At 50.1% G+C, this 14,930-nt stretch overlaps 1 protein-coding gene across 1 annotated transcript in view; it reads right to left on the bottom strand.

The window, feature by feature from the left end:
- Nucleotides 1–8,600: 8,600 nt before the first annotated feature.
- The window catches only part of Igf2r (insulin like growth factor 2 receptor), an 88,057-nt gene continuing 81,727 nt past the window's right edge, over nucleotides 8,601–14,930 (bottom strand). The window contains exons 43-48 of the mRNA XM_032894713.1: nucleotides 14,413–14,559; nucleotides 13,686–13,873; nucleotides 13,212–13,398; nucleotides 12,205–12,348; nucleotides 11,283–11,352; nucleotides 8,601–10,276 (exon numbers count right to left, since the gene is read on the bottom strand). Of these exons, the coding sequence (XP_032750604.1) occupies nucleotides 9,860–10,276; nucleotides 11,283–11,352; nucleotides 12,205–12,348; nucleotides 13,212–13,398; nucleotides 13,686–13,873; nucleotides 14,413–14,559 (1,153 nt within the window). The 3' untranslated portion in view covers nucleotides 8,601–9,859. The remainder of the gene's footprint in view (nucleotides 10,277–11,282; nucleotides 11,353–12,204; nucleotides 12,349–13,211; nucleotides 13,399–13,685; nucleotides 13,874–14,412; nucleotides 14,560–14,930) is intronic.

Raw genomic sequence — 14,930 nt, forward strand, 5'->3', positions numbered from 1 at the left:
GACTTGAAAGCTAATTAGGATACTCGTGACCATCATTTTGCAGGGGTGGCAGGCCACCGTTAGGTAGCCTTGACCAGGACCAATGAGTCACTTATAATAGACCAAAATGGCAAAGGCCAAGGATGGTGCCTCTGTGGTCTCCCCACACAGATTGGCTATTCCACCTTGTAGGATTCTTTCCTTTGTGGGCCCGATGAAGCAGGCGGCCTTGCTGAGAAGCCCATGCAGCAAGGAGGGAAGGACTGAGGGGACACAGACGATGGCCAGTGAGCAACTGAGACCCTCAGCCGTCAACTGCAGGGACTGAATCCTGCCCCGATGAATCAGCTCAGCACCTCAGCTCCCTTTAAACCAGCTTCGTCATAAGGCTCGTCCCGTGGTCTTTAAAAGTTCGAGCACTTGAAAATTCAGCCTCTTTAAAATATCAAGTCTCTTTTTAAAAATCCAATGCCTCTCAACTGTAGGCTCCGATAAAATAAAATTTAAAAAAAAAATGAGTTAACTACTTTCTTACTTCAAGAAGGAAGAACCAGGACACAGAAAAACAATCGGAACAAATCAAAATCAAACTCCACCTGTAAATGACTCAGTGTCAAATGTCTGGAATCCACTCACAATCTTCTGGACTCTTCCAAAGAACTTGGGTCAATTCTCTGGCTCCGGCTCTACCCTCTGCAGCACACACAGCTCCAGCTGGCGCCATTCCATTGCCACAGCTGTCCTTGGTCATCCCACGGTACTGGCCATCCCACGGTACTGGCATCTCCAAAGCACTGAGGTCTTCAGCTGCAGCTGGACTTTTCCTGGGCTCTCCTTATGATGCTAGGCCTCAACTTCTCTGCATGACCCCTTCCATCCTGGGGTGTCAACTACCACAGAGGCTGCACCTTCACCGATGGCCTCTCCTGTCTTTTCACAGTGGCAAGCCTCAGCTGCTCTCCATGACCCCTTCATGCCTTCAAAACCAGCATGATCTGGGCGATGCCCGCTACGACTATTGTACTCTGGTTTCTTATATCACCAAGTTCAGCTGCCAGCACAAGGGACAATCTTGGCCACCTCTGGATCACAGCTTCTGTGTACTGACTCTGAGGAAACACATCCCAGAAGGTTTCACCTCATCGATGCCCACCACTGAGCGGCCCACTCAGCGCTCAACCCTCAAAGAGTTTTCTAGAACAAAGTTCCAAAGCTCTTCCACAATCCTCCCAAAACCACGTTCAGGTCTGTCACAGCAATACTGCACTCTCCTGGTACCAACTTGAATCAGTTAGGGTTATTACTGCTGCCAAGAAACACCATGCTTGACAAAAAAAAAAAAAAAAAAAAAAAAAATCCATGGTCCACCCATAGTCCATCGCTAAAGGAAGTTAGGACAAGAACTCAAGCAGGACATGAACCGAGAGGCAGGAGCTGGTGTTGAGGCCATAGAGGCACTCGCTTGGTCTGTGTGGCTTGCTCAGTCCGCTTCCTTGTAGAAGCTGGGAGCACTAGTCTTGAGTGACCACACTCACAATGGGCTGGGCCCTCCAACATCAGTCACTAAGAAAACGCTCTGTGGGCTTGCCTACAGCCTGACTGTGTGCAGGTTTTTTCTCCCTCCTCTCAGATGACCCCAGCTGGTGTCAAGTCGACATGAAGTTAACCAGTGTCCATCGCTCAAAGTATGTGACTTACAAGACCGGAAGACTAACTAAAACTTAGGGCTGGGGATGTACCTCAGCTGCTAGAGGGCTTGCAGAGGATTTGGGGAGCCATGGGTTCAATGCTCAGTACCTCACAAACTAAGGGTGGCAGTCCCAGAACTGAGGAGGTGACGATGGAGGCGGGACGGTCAGAAATTCAAGGTCATCTTTCAGCAGGTCTGAGGCCAGCCCGGGGTACGTAAGGCCTTTCCTCAAATAGAGAAAACCAATTAAACAAAGTGTAAAGTGTAAGTGAATTTTAAAGCTCATGGGCAGGTGGGCAGGAGAGATGGTACAGTGGTTAAGAGCACTGACTGCTCTTCCAGAGGTCCTGAGTTCAAATCCCAGCAACCACAGGGTGGCTCACAACCATCTGTAATGGGATCTGATGCCCTCTTCTGGTGTGTCTGAGGACAGCTACGGTGTAAATGAATAAATAAATAAATAAATAAATAAATAAATAAATAAATAAATCTTTTAAAACAAAACAACGCGTGCGCGTGTGTGTGTGTATGTGTGTGTACATACCTAATACATACATGCCATACACATGCATTTTGGACTCTAGGAGGGCACATGACAGCAGGAGCAGATCCTTGTGATGACTTAAGTGAGAAACACCACCATAGGTTCATGTTTTTGGGTACTCGGTGCCTGGGCCTCTCCCCAGTGTCGCTGCTCTGTGAACAGCCGTGGCCCCTTCCTCAGCCTTTGGCTTCTGTTCATCTCCGAACTGCACAGCTTTCATTTCTCTCAGCCCCACCTGCGGCTCTTCCTCATATCTGTGGAGCTGCAGAAGGGTCATCAGTAATAAGCAAGCCACAGACTCGGCGCTACGCTATCCCGAAACCTCCTCGGTCGGGGAAATGCGTCCATTGCCCCCTAACTCAGCTCCACCTCAGTTCGCAGAGCATGGGTAGGGTGCAGCCAGACCCTTCGCCAAAATATCACAGGAATGGTTTCTAGAACATTCCTTTTCCCACTCTGTAATCACATGGAAGCTCTATTGTCTGCACTGCTGACTTCCAGGCTTCCACTACAAAGCAGCTAAGTACAGAAGCTCATGCAGCCATGTTCCAACTCCAAGCTGGCAGCTGAACTTGGCAGGGTTGTCCACATGGCACCCGGTATGGAAGAAAAGAAAAGGAAGGAAGGAAGGGGGAGGGAGGGAGGAGGGAGGGAGGGAGGAGGAAGACAGGCAGGCAGGGGGCAAGTTTAAGGGAGCTGTGGGCTCTTTTTCTCCCGTGGTTTTGGGTACCCATGGCAGCTTGTGGCTGGGTCTGAATCTCTTCAAGGAAGCACTCACTGAGAGGCCATTGTCTGAAGCTGCAAGGGTGAAGCCTGAGTTGTAGTAGAGACCCCAAAATGTTGAAGATGCCAGAGCCATGAGACATCTGTCAATCAGAGCTTCATACAGGAAGTGGAACCAGTCTGAGAGACATGTACGTTACACGCAGCTTTGGGAAGGAGTGATGTGAACCCTTCCCTTTGAAACTGAAGCCCCAGATAGTGGACACACGGAATTTGGGGGTTGCTCTGGTTTTTGTTTTGTTGTTTGTTCTTAGTTTCGCTCTAATCTTTCCTCGCTATGCCCCATTTCCCTCCAGTGTATATCTATGTATATTTGTGCCACTGTATGTTGGAAGTGTATGATTTGCTGTCGGCTTTTTCTTCTTTTATAGAGGGTCACTATTAGTCCTTAAGGGCTAGAGAGATGACTCAGTGGTTAAGAGCATTGACTGCTTTTCCAGAGGTCCTGAGTTCAATTCCCAGCACCCACATGGTGGCTCGCAACCATCTGTAATGGGATCCGATGCCACCTTCTGGTGGGCATGAAGACAGCTACAAAAGAAATTGCCTTAAGTGTCAGCAGAGACTTTGAACTTTTGAAGGGTTGAGTTATTAATGACTGTATGAGCTTTTGAAGTTGGATTATAAGTATTTTGCATTATGATATGACCACAATCCCTGGGTGTCAGATGTTAAATGTGTTGGCTAAAGGGAGAAATATCTCCCATAGGGGCATGTATTTAAACACTGGGTTCCCTGTTGATGATTCTGTTTGGGGAAGCTATGGAAACTTTAGGAGGCAGAGCTGAGGGGGGAGGGATATAACATTACTGGGAGTAGGTTTTGGGGGGTCTTTAATCTCACCCCCCTTCCTGTGTGTTTGCACATGCTTGCTTTATTTTCTCTCTCGCTCAACCTGTGAGGCTCTTCTGGAAGGGCGGAGCCCACCCTGAGAGAACAGAGAAAGGCAGGAAAGTAGGAAGGTAGGCATGAGGGATAGGGTGAGAAGGACAGAAGGAGGGCGCATGCAAAGCCCCACCCCCAAAGAACGGTCAAGGAATTAACCCTGCGCGGGATATTTGTCTTTTCTGAGCCCCCAAGATATCCACTTCCCTGAGAGGCATCCTGCATATGCCTGCAGACTGGCCAAGGTGCAAAGATCTCACTTTGAACACACACAAAGAGGAGACTAGAAACCTGCACCCCTCACTGTCCCCACATCCCCTCCCACCACACAGGGCCCCATGCCCACTTCTGACGTATCTATGCAGAATACAGCTGCCCTGATGTGGAGAGGAGCTATGCTTAGACCTTCTTTCTTTTGTTTGGACCAAGGATCAGGGAGGGGTTCTTAGCCTATGTGGTTCCCCTTATCTTTACCTAGGTCTATGGTTCCAGTCCACATGCAAACAGCCAGATATCCCAAGCAATTTAAAGTGCAAGACTCCTTCCCGAGAGGGACCCATGCTCTGATGAATTCCCAGGTTAACCCCACGTTGTAGGTGAGAACCCAAAGCCAGAAGGGCTGATGCTACAGTTTGGATGTGTCTTTCTGCCAAAACTCAGGTTGAAGTTTAACTGTTAATGGAATGGTGTTAAGGCGTGGTAAGACCTCTAAGAGATACTGGGTAATGCCGCTCCACCCTCATGAACGGATTAAGGCAGTCATTCACAACCTTCCTAATGCTGTACCTCTTTACAGTTCCTCCTGTTGTGCTAACTCCCTCCCCACAACTATAAAATTATTGTTGCTGCTGCTTCATAACTGCAATTTTGCTACTGTTATGAATGGTAATGTAAATATGTTTCCAATGGTCTTAGGCTACCCCTGTGAGAGCATCACTCAGCCCCTTAGATGAAGGTTATTCCAAAGAGACAAGCTTAGTTACAAGAATAAGCTACTGTGTAGCATCCAGTACCCTTTGTCCCTCTCTTTCCTGTGTGCCCATTGGCCCTTATTTCTGGCATGAGTGAGCAGCATGGGACCACACTAGTTACATATTCTTGGACTTTTCAGCCTTTCCTGCGAGCCCAAATTAACCTGCTTCCTTTAGACGTGACTGATCTTCAGTGCTTTGTTAGACACAAACAAAGATCACAGGTCACCTGCCCCGAGTCATGTCATGTCTCATCAATTCACTCACTACCCAGACACCAATAACCCATTTACCAAAACTTCCTATGTATCAGTTCAACTCACCTAATGTCCAAGTAGATACAAATTCCATGTGAGTGCTTTCCCCACTGTTGGAAAGTGTTCCCCAGGTGCTGGTACCTCCTGGAGCCAAGGTAAGGGGATGGGAGTGTGGGTCAGGGTGGGGGTGTTAGGAGTGGGGGCTTGAAGTCACTACGGGAACAGGAATAGCAGCTAGGCTCATCTGGAAAGGGAGAAGCCAGGTTCAAGGGTGAGCCTAGGTCCTTGAAGTACTTGTTTCCCAGGGTGCTCTAGGTGTGACCCAGATATCCAGGTGACCTTCCCGGGGGCCATCAGAAAGGGGATAACACAGTCCTGCTGAACTGAGGTAGGGTTTGGGGAACATCCACACTAAAGGAAAAAATAAGCCATAACTCAGCAGGAAAGTTGATGGGAACCAGGCTTCCGGGGCACCCAGTGGTTCCCGGGGTGAGGAGCTACCACTGGAGCGGTTTCCCTCTGTCTTGTCATTTCCCTCCACATCTTTGTTGCTGTTGCTGTTGTTGTTTTTGAGATAGCCTAATGTAATCCAGACTGTGGTCGTTTGAATATGCTTGACCCGTGGAAAGTGGCACTATTAGGAGGTGTGGCCTTGTTGGAATAGGTGTGGCCACGTTGGAGGAAGTGTGTCCCCAAGGGGGTGGGCTTTAAGAGAACCTCCTCCTGCGGGAGAGACCCAGTCTCTCCTGGCTGCCTTGGAGTCAAGATGCAGAACTTCCAGCTCTTTCTCCAGCACTATGTCTGCCTGCCCACTACCATGCTTCCCCATGATAATGGACTAAACCTCTGGAACTGTAAGCTAGCCCCAGTTAGATGTTTTCCTTGTAGAGTTGCCTTGGTCATGGTGTTTCTTCACAGCAATGGAACCCTAACAAAGACAGGCTTGCTATAAATGCAACTGAGGTTGAACTTCGTTCCTCAGCCAAAATGCTCGAGGACCAACATGCATCACCACACCGTTTCTACAGTTGGTTGGACCCGCGTGCACAAGTGTGTTCTTCCACACATGCACACGTGGAGAGCAGAGGACAGTGGCGCGTGCCTTCTGTCACTCTCAGCTAGACAGGGAGGGTGTCTCAGTGAACTCAGACTGGCTCAGCAGCAAGCCCCAAGAATCCTTTTGCAGCCCCTTCCCAGCAACGGGACTGTAAGTGGATACCAACCCATGGCTTTAAGGGGTGCGCTGGGGTAAATGGAATCTGAGCAGGGTACGGAGGGGAACTCAGGGGACAAGATCCTAAGGGTTAAGACCTTTCCAGACTGAGGCAGCTCAAAAGGTAAGGCCCCTGGATGCAGCGAGGAGCACTGTCTCGGCTTCTTCACTGTGCCAAAGGTCAAACCTCCTCACTGACCTCCAGCCCCAGCAGGACCCTGGCCTTAGTGCTTGCACTGATATGTCCATGCTCCCACTGGGTGTGGCACTGCAGTCACAGAGAGGGCCCTGGTCTGTAGGAATGACAGGCTCAGGTGCCCAGTGATGGTAGTCAGGGGTGAAACTTCAAAGGACTGAGAAGCATTCTTTATCCCGAGTGATGACATTGCCTCCAACAGGTCAGAGGTGAGGGCCTGTGCTTCTCTCCTCCCACGTTGAGTATCACGTTTACTGTCTACTTCCCCCTTCCCTGCTAGGCAGCTTCTGAAACTGACTTCTCCTGACCCTGGCTCAGCAGCCGCTGGGCCCTCTCTGGGCTATGCGCAAAAGCAGCTCCGTTCTCTGCACATCAGCGTGACACTGTGCGCCTGTGCCTTGCCTGCTTCCCGGAACTGCATGTCTAATGGTCTTGCTCTGGCAGAACTGTATCTGGAACCTACCAGCAGCTCAGAGTGAGGTCCGACTGGAGCCCAGATCAGACACACAACACAGGGCGTGGGCAGCCTAAGATCCATTGCCCCTCAGAGTCTGAAATAGGATTTCTAGGAAGTCTGTGTCCTCTATGCCACCTTCCTGACTAGCTCTGAGGGCAGCGGTTCCTATGGGGACAGAAGGGACCAATAGACCACGGGTTCTTGACCTTTATCTGCAAGTATTCTGTCTATGGTCCTTCCTTAGGGCTTGGCTGTGTAGTGCTGTTCAGTGGGTGTAACTGGGGCCTTCAGGTGCTTTACAACGTCCCCAACAATGGCCCCATTTCCAGCGTCTGTGATTTCCTTGGCAAGGGTTTGCATCATCCTTTGCCCCCCACTCATTCCACCTCAGCATTCAACACTCAAAAGAGAAACACAGAAAACCTTTCTAAAAGAAAAAATGGGCTGGAGAGATGGCTCAAGCGGTTAAGAGCACTGGCTGCTCTTCCAGAGGTCCTGAGTTCGATTCCCAGCAACCACATGGTGGCTCACAACCATCTGTAATGAGATCTGATGCCCTCTTCTGGTGTGTCTGAAGACAACAGTGTACTCATATAAAATAAATAAAAATCTTAAAGAAAGAAAAAAGAAAAAGAAGTAGCAAAAGATTCTGGTTTCTCCTATTTGCTGTCAGGCAGGTTTGGCTAAAAGATCCTGTATCAACAGCTGTCTATTCCCAAGAGGCTGGAGGAAGGAGTCAGGGCCAAGATGTCCATAGGTCTCAGCACCCACTCGTCCCCACTGAGGGCCAGAGCTAAGCCCACAGGGCGGGACCAGCACCTTACTCTGCTGCTGAGCTTACCAAGTGGCAACAGACCTCTGCAAACCCACGCACCCCCATGTATGGACAGGAAGGGAGAGAATGCCAGAGCTTGCCTCATACCAAAACACAAGACGTGGGCATGGCAACCTACATGTACAATGGCTCAGATGAAAGTGCGATCCAAAGGCAGCACAAGCTCAAGCTCACCTGTGGATACAGAGCAAGTTCTAGGCTCCACTAGGCAGGTCACTATCCCAAAGGGGGTGTGTGTGTGTGTGTGTGTGTGTGTGTGTGTGTGTGTCTTGGGGCACCAGGGCAGAGCTGATCTAACAACTCACAGAACTACTGAGTTGGCAGTGCACAGAGCACACACAGGCGTTCACGCCGTAGGCATGCAGAGTGGCACTTGTGAACTGTGTCTGGTGTCTTTAACTGGTCAACAGAAGCTTCAGACAGCAAACAGCGTCGGGCACGACTTCAAGGAACTGTCTGCTTCAGAGTCAACGCTCAGGGAGTTAGAAGGTCGGGAATCATGCATTCGCTCAGGACTGGGCTTTGGTGGTCACTGGAAATGAATGGCGATCTGGCTTTGGGAGGCAGGAGGAGCAGAGAAGCAGAGGCTCATATGGGGAGAGTGTAGCCGAGACCCAGGTAAAGCGAAGACCAGCCTAGCCGGCTCCAGGGAAAGGACACTCCGGTGAAACCCAAACGCAAATGCTTTCTGAAATGTAAGCGGAAGTTAAAGCTAGGCACTCGGAATGGCCACTGGCTCAGCAAGTTACCATAATCAGGGGGTGGGGTGGGGTGAATCACTTACACATAGTTAATAATTTATTTTTATTGAAATTGAATACTTCATATTACAGTAAAGTTGATTAAAAAATGAAGAAAAAAATCAATTTTTAAAAATACACTCAATGTGAAATCAAATAAGCTAGCAAAATCAGGCATAAACCAAGAAATTCTGCGGGGTACTTTGCTTCTGAGTATGTAAATACCACCTATATACAACTCTATAATGTGAGAAGTCACTGAACACATCAAGAAAAGAGTCCACAGCCAGTGGACTGGGCCTGCCCTTCCATCCTGGGACACTGCCCTAGCACAAGCCCACACACAACACTGGCCCACCGTATTTCACGGTGTCTGTAAGTCACCCTGTGCAAATTAAGGCTTCTTATAGGTTGAATGGGTGATAAACATTTCCCCCTTAAAATAAAAGCAAAAAGCACAGTAAAGGTGGCATTGAGAACCTGAAGAGGTGAGACCTACAGCCCAAACCTGAAGTGCGGCTCCTCTCCAAGAGCCTCTACTCCATCGCATGCACAAACACCCACCTCTGGGTGAGCTGCTGGCGCTCACCAGCGGGCAAAAGCGACACCCAGAAGGATTCGTGCAAAGAGCTGCAGCCACAGAGACGAGGTAGGGCACGGAGCAGGCGGGCCTTCCCAAACCGAGGCACTCGGGACCTGTGCATGTGTGTGTGCCCTTACAAAACGCAAAGCGGAGACTAGAATACTGCAGCTCACTAAAGTGTGCATCAAGGACCAGCTCGGGAGCCACGTACAAGGCCCCAGCATAATGCCAGCTTCACCTTATGCCCTTGCTGGCAGAAGAAACTGGTTTTTTTTTTTTTTCCTTTTTCGCAAACCTGAGTAGTAATTGTCAAAGTCAATAAATAGGGGGAGAGAATTACAATGCTAAAAATATAAATGGTCACCCTATAGGGTCTAAAGCAGCAAGGGTTTTTTTCAAACACAGCCCTCTGTTGTGAGATGCATGTGGCCTGGGCACCTGTTGGAAGCACACAGCAGCTATGATCGTAAGTGAGGACTTGGGGCAAAACCCTGGGCACGAAGTAGCGCCCTTTGGCCGATTCAAGCAACACCTTGTTCCACTGACTGTAAACGATCATGGAGGAGTGGTGCCCACCTCCCCCATCCTCTCCCCCATTACAGAAACTTCCCTTTGAAGCAGTTTTGTTAAAGGCAAAATGACAGACGCATCATCGAGCTGAAGTCTTATTTGGTTGGAGATGCTTGGCTGTCCATGGTGCCACCTTCTCCTGTAGGCACCACGGAGTCAGATGTGTAGGAGGTCTTCGTCACTGTCATCATGGAAGGACACCAGCTTGGCAGGGGTTGTTGGCTTGCGCTGTCCTGGTCTGAACTTCCCTCTTCTGGCCTTCTCACCGCGGACCAGCCCCATCCTCTCCCCCTCCCTTTCCTTCAGGACCTTGCGCTGGGGGTTTCTCAGGGGCTGTGAGATTTCCACCTCGGCTCCTCTGCCTGTGTGAACTTTCACCTCTGGGATGGTCAGGACCTCATCCTCACTGTCCTGGTCATCCCCATGCAGGGAAGTGAGAGCTTCTGCTTTCACCGTCTTGGTGGTGATGTGGCCGTTCTCCTGCCCGTCCTTGCCTAGTCTGGGGGCTGGCACCTGGATCTCTTCCATCAGCCATTCTGTCTCATTCTCATCTGTCTCCTCCTCCTTGCTGACCTGACAGGGAACAAAAGCAGAGACCATGAGACTCAGCAAAGCCACCTGTGTGCTGCCTGAGAGAGAGCTCTCCTGGTACAGGTCACCCCAGGCCTTCCTCTGGGGCGTGACGAGAGGAGCCTGCAAAGCAGAGAGCCACAGGCAAGAGCCTCACAGCCACAAGAGCAGGCGAGGCGGATGGGACCTGACACGGCTCATGAGTACTCAGCAGTGCTGGGCCACTGTGTCCTAGGGACAGGGCATCCAGTGTATAGGAGAAGCCACAAGAGGGCTTATGTCAGGGCGTCTAACTTCTAATAAGTTTTATTGGCGTGTGCCAAATGTGTGCAGATGCACAAGAGTGTGCACACACAGGAAAGGCTTGAGTGTCTCCACCCTGGTTCTTTTCTCTTGCTTTGGTTTTGAGACGAGGTCTCATATTGGCCTAGAGTTCACCAAGCAGGCGAGGCTGGCTGGCCTGCACACAGGCCCAGAGATCCCCAGTTTTGAATTCGATACTTGCTGGAATTCCGGCATGTGGGGGTTTTTGTTGTTGTTATTGTTTTGTTGTTTTTAAACGTAGGTTCTGGAGGACTGAACTCTGGCTCTTTTCAGCCACTTTACCAACCAAGCCATCTTCCCAGCCCCAGTTTAGTTTAAGAGATGATCTGCCATGATGTATGAAAACTAGCAGCACATCTGTGTCCTCTGACTGGCCTCTTTTCTAAGTTTATCAAAGTCCATATGAAATTACCCAAATGCTGGGAGTACAGAAATTCAATCACTATGGCTGGTTTTTGTTCTTCTTTAAAAAAAAAAAAAAAAGAGTTACTGAAAGCCTGAGAACAAATTAGATATCGGATGATCTAAAGGGAATCAGCTGTAACTGTACTTTGAGAAACTTGAAGGTAGAAAGTCCACAGGGGTGGTGTCGGGTCTCTAGAGGTTTCTTCTCAATGCTAAGCCGCCCCCACACTCTTCCCAGCATGCAGGATAGCCAGCAACTGCCCCACTCAGTGGACAATACCTTTGAGTACTTATAGGACACCCCCGAGCTCCTTCTGCAGCAATTGGTCAGCTTGTTTATCACAGTTTCCCTGTCAAAATGGAGACCACAGTAAATCCACAGCAGAGTGAGCTGAGACAGGCGACCCAGCTGGCTGGCCCTGAGTCTAGTCTGTGCAACTCCTAAGGGCTGTGGCCCACAAACACAGCCCTCCCGGGGCGGGGCATTCAGGATGAATGACAAGTAACTGAGGCACAGCCGGAACCCCAGGGCTCAGCACAAGGCACAATGAGTCACATGGTCAACAGCAGGAAGATGCCTTCCATTTGGCTAGACTGCTCTGAGGTTGGCTCCCGCAGATGCACGCCCATTGCTCTGCCTGAGCCCCATCCCTGCCTCTGAGTTCATTTCTGAGTATGGTTGGCTCTGGTTAGTACCTCCAACTACTTCCCAAGGGCCTCTCTAACGTGACATAAAAATCTGATGAAAAGAAATGCAGTCACATGACAAGCCTTCACCTAGTAAAGCAAGGTCAACAGTAGAGCATGGCTGACACACAGCAGGTCCTTAATAAACGCTCACTTTTGTGACATGAGGGAAAGAGGGTTAATGATCACTATAAAAAGTCTGCTCATGAAAGATTCTTAATTTCTTATTAGCTTTTGGACTTCACCCAAGGCCCACATGTCTTAGACCCACCAGCAGCAGTGAGAAGTCTGTGGTGTGCACAGCCAGTGTTTACTAGAACCACACTGGCACCTATGGACAATGTCAAAGTTCTGAGTAATCTCATGCCATGCCACGGAAATGGAGACACTCGAAGGCAACGGCGACTATGTTTTAGCATTCTGAATCTAGATGTCTGTTATGTCAGGCTCAAAAACCAAGCCTGTGTCCAAGATTTGATGAGCGACCCCCCCTCCTACTGTGCTGCCGACCTTACCTTCTCTCCTTCTTATGAAGCAGCAAGGCCAGCAGACAGCCAGTCAGTGCCACCAGGAGGAGACTGAGGACTGCCCCAACGGCCTGACTCCGCTCTGAGAGTCCTTTATACTCCGGCACAGCATTCTCATCATCAAAGTCCACACTAGAAAGAAATCACAAGGGAGGAGAAGGAGCTGTGTCAGGAACTGTGGATAACAACACTCCCAGGAACCCAGGGCCCAGGAACTCGCCCCTACTGAACAAACACCAGGTGAGTCAGCCCCAGCCCAGGACACATGATCCACTCAGCACAGAAAATAACGAGTGGAATGCCCTGAGACTGCATCTGAGGCAGCCAGCAACAGGCCAACCGGCAGATAGTACTACTTCAGGGATCAGGAAATACCAGGAGCTGAAGACATGGGTCAGCCAAGGACATCATTTCCTGTGGGTCAACCCAGCCCTGCAAAACCCTATGGGCCAGTCAAAAGCAGGGCTTCTCTGTACCGGGCCTCCTTAGGACCTAACCCTCGGGCTTCTGGCTAGAGGAGACATCTAAGCTAGGCTGGCTCCAAAATTTCTTCAAATTCGACCTTTGAGTTTTTCATTGAAACTAAGGATTACTTACAAATAACTGGGTTTTAGTTTCCACATGCAATATGGCCCCGACACAAAACCACCACGGTTTCCTCCCTCTCTGGCCTAGAGGCCTCAGAACAGAAGCACAATCCCCTGCTGCCCATCAAATCCAACCTCTGGAGTATACCCTCGAGGCACTCAGAGGGAGTTTCTCATTTACGCCAACACAGAAGACGCTTGGCTCCAACTGAACTGGGGCTTTGCCATGTCAAGTGCACACTAGAGCACACAGCTGAAGGAGGCCCAGCCAGCCCTGCTCCCCACGGCCGAGGGAAGCCCAGTCAATACGACTGGGGACAAAGGGCACTGGTAATGATGCTGTAGACCAGATATCAGCAACCTAATCTTTTGGGCACATCCATACCCTCCGTAGGGCATCACACTCACCCCAGAGGACACACAGCTGAAGTGTACCAGGAGAAAAGGTACTGGCAGTCAGCAGTCTCGTGGCTGAACTCTGGGACCCCGTCCTTCACCAGAGGGTCACAGTGGAAGAAGATGGTAGAAGACACAGACTTGGTCTTATCTTTGCCACACTTGGAGGAAGAGGTAAACACCACATCCAGATCGCCGTCTGTCACACAGGAAAGGAGGCGCCAGAGCACCATTAGCCTTACCCACAGAGCCAGCTCCCTCTTGTCCTCCTCTAACATTCCTTGCAGTTTCTAAATGAGGAAGTAGCATGTTAATGCCAGGCCACAGAGAGAGCGTGACCTGTGACTGTCTCCTTCTGCCTTTACCCACCAGAGCAGCACCAGCTCATTAAGGGAACTGAAACCATGCAGTGGGTTGTGGATGAGCATGAGAAGCTCACCCTTTGAAAAGCTGTACAGGAACCACTAACAGGAAATAATAAGTTACCTTGGACGTAGTACTTGGTCATGTCAGAGGTGCCCACTTTCCTGCTGAAGTGCTGGTCATTGGGCTTCACCTGGCAGATGTTGGCACCGGAGCACGCAGGGTTAGAAGAACTGGAGATGGAGGAGAGCTGGATCTCATACAGATAGTTGTCCCCATTGCTTCTCATGTCCCCAGAGGCACTGAACAGCCTGAGGCAGAGGAGAGGACAGTGGTCATACTCCTTCCTGGACCAGCTGCATGCCTCCTTCCTCCTGCATGCTGCAGCCAGGCAAGGCTGCAGTCATCTGCCCACCCAGTGTCACCTCCTGGAATGACTGCACCATCTCACACACTGTGGACAACACATGCAGTGCACTCTGCCCCGCGTGGTCATCGGACCCCAAAACAGTCCACAACACTGCTAAGAAATGGACCTTTACTCTTAGCTAGCATGCTGGTCAGCCTGGAAGATCTCTTGTTCTTTCCATGTTCCGAGAGCCTTGGCTCCAGCCCCTCGGCTTCCCAGCAGTGAAAGGAGGGGGAAACTACTTTTTAAAATGAATTCACCACTGAGTGTCAAATGACAAAGAAGTAGTCCTTTTGCTTGTTTTAAGCCGTACTTGATCACTTCCCAACTGTAACTGAAGCATACAGACTGCTTACCTGGCAGTACGCCTGCTAGGGCAAGACTTACATTTTTGTTCACTTTGAGTGTGTGTCAGTGCCAAAGAGGTAATCTTCCACTTACTTAAAATAAATTTCCCCGAGGCTGAAGCTCTTGCCAGTCACAGGGTTGGTAAGAGTTCCATTTACCATGTTCACCTCCTGAGGTCTCACAGCACAGGCAGCCCGTGAGTACCAGTAAAAGTAGTAGGTGCAGCTGTCAATATCAAACCTGAGAGGGAGCAGACATGGTTACCACCGGGCCACACACAGAAAGGTTGCAAGACACACAGCTGGAGAGGCCTGGAAGAAGCAATACTCTAGGTTCTGAAAGGTCCTGGGAACCACAACTGTTGGTCCCCACAGGCACTATGTGAATGGCAGCTCTGGGCCGGAACAACTGTCTTGGTTCCCAGGCTTTAGAACAGTAACAAGGACGGTATCGGCAGCGTGGACAGCGGACATTCAGTGTCTGCTGGCCCTGGGGACACAAACTGTGACTCCAGCCACTGAGGAGGCAGAGGTAAGAGGTGGCAAGTGCCTGTCACAGCTACAGAACAAATCCAAGTCCAACCTGGACACTTTAGTGTCATCCTATCTCAG

Source organism: Rattus rattus, chromosome 2 (genome assembly GCF_011064425.1).
Source record: "Rattus rattus isolate New Zealand chromosome 2, Rrattus_CSIRO_v1, whole genome shotgun sequence".
In the NCBI taxonomy this organism is placed as follows: domain Eukaryota; kingdom Metazoa; phylum Chordata; class Mammalia; order Rodentia; family Muridae; genus Rattus; species Rattus rattus.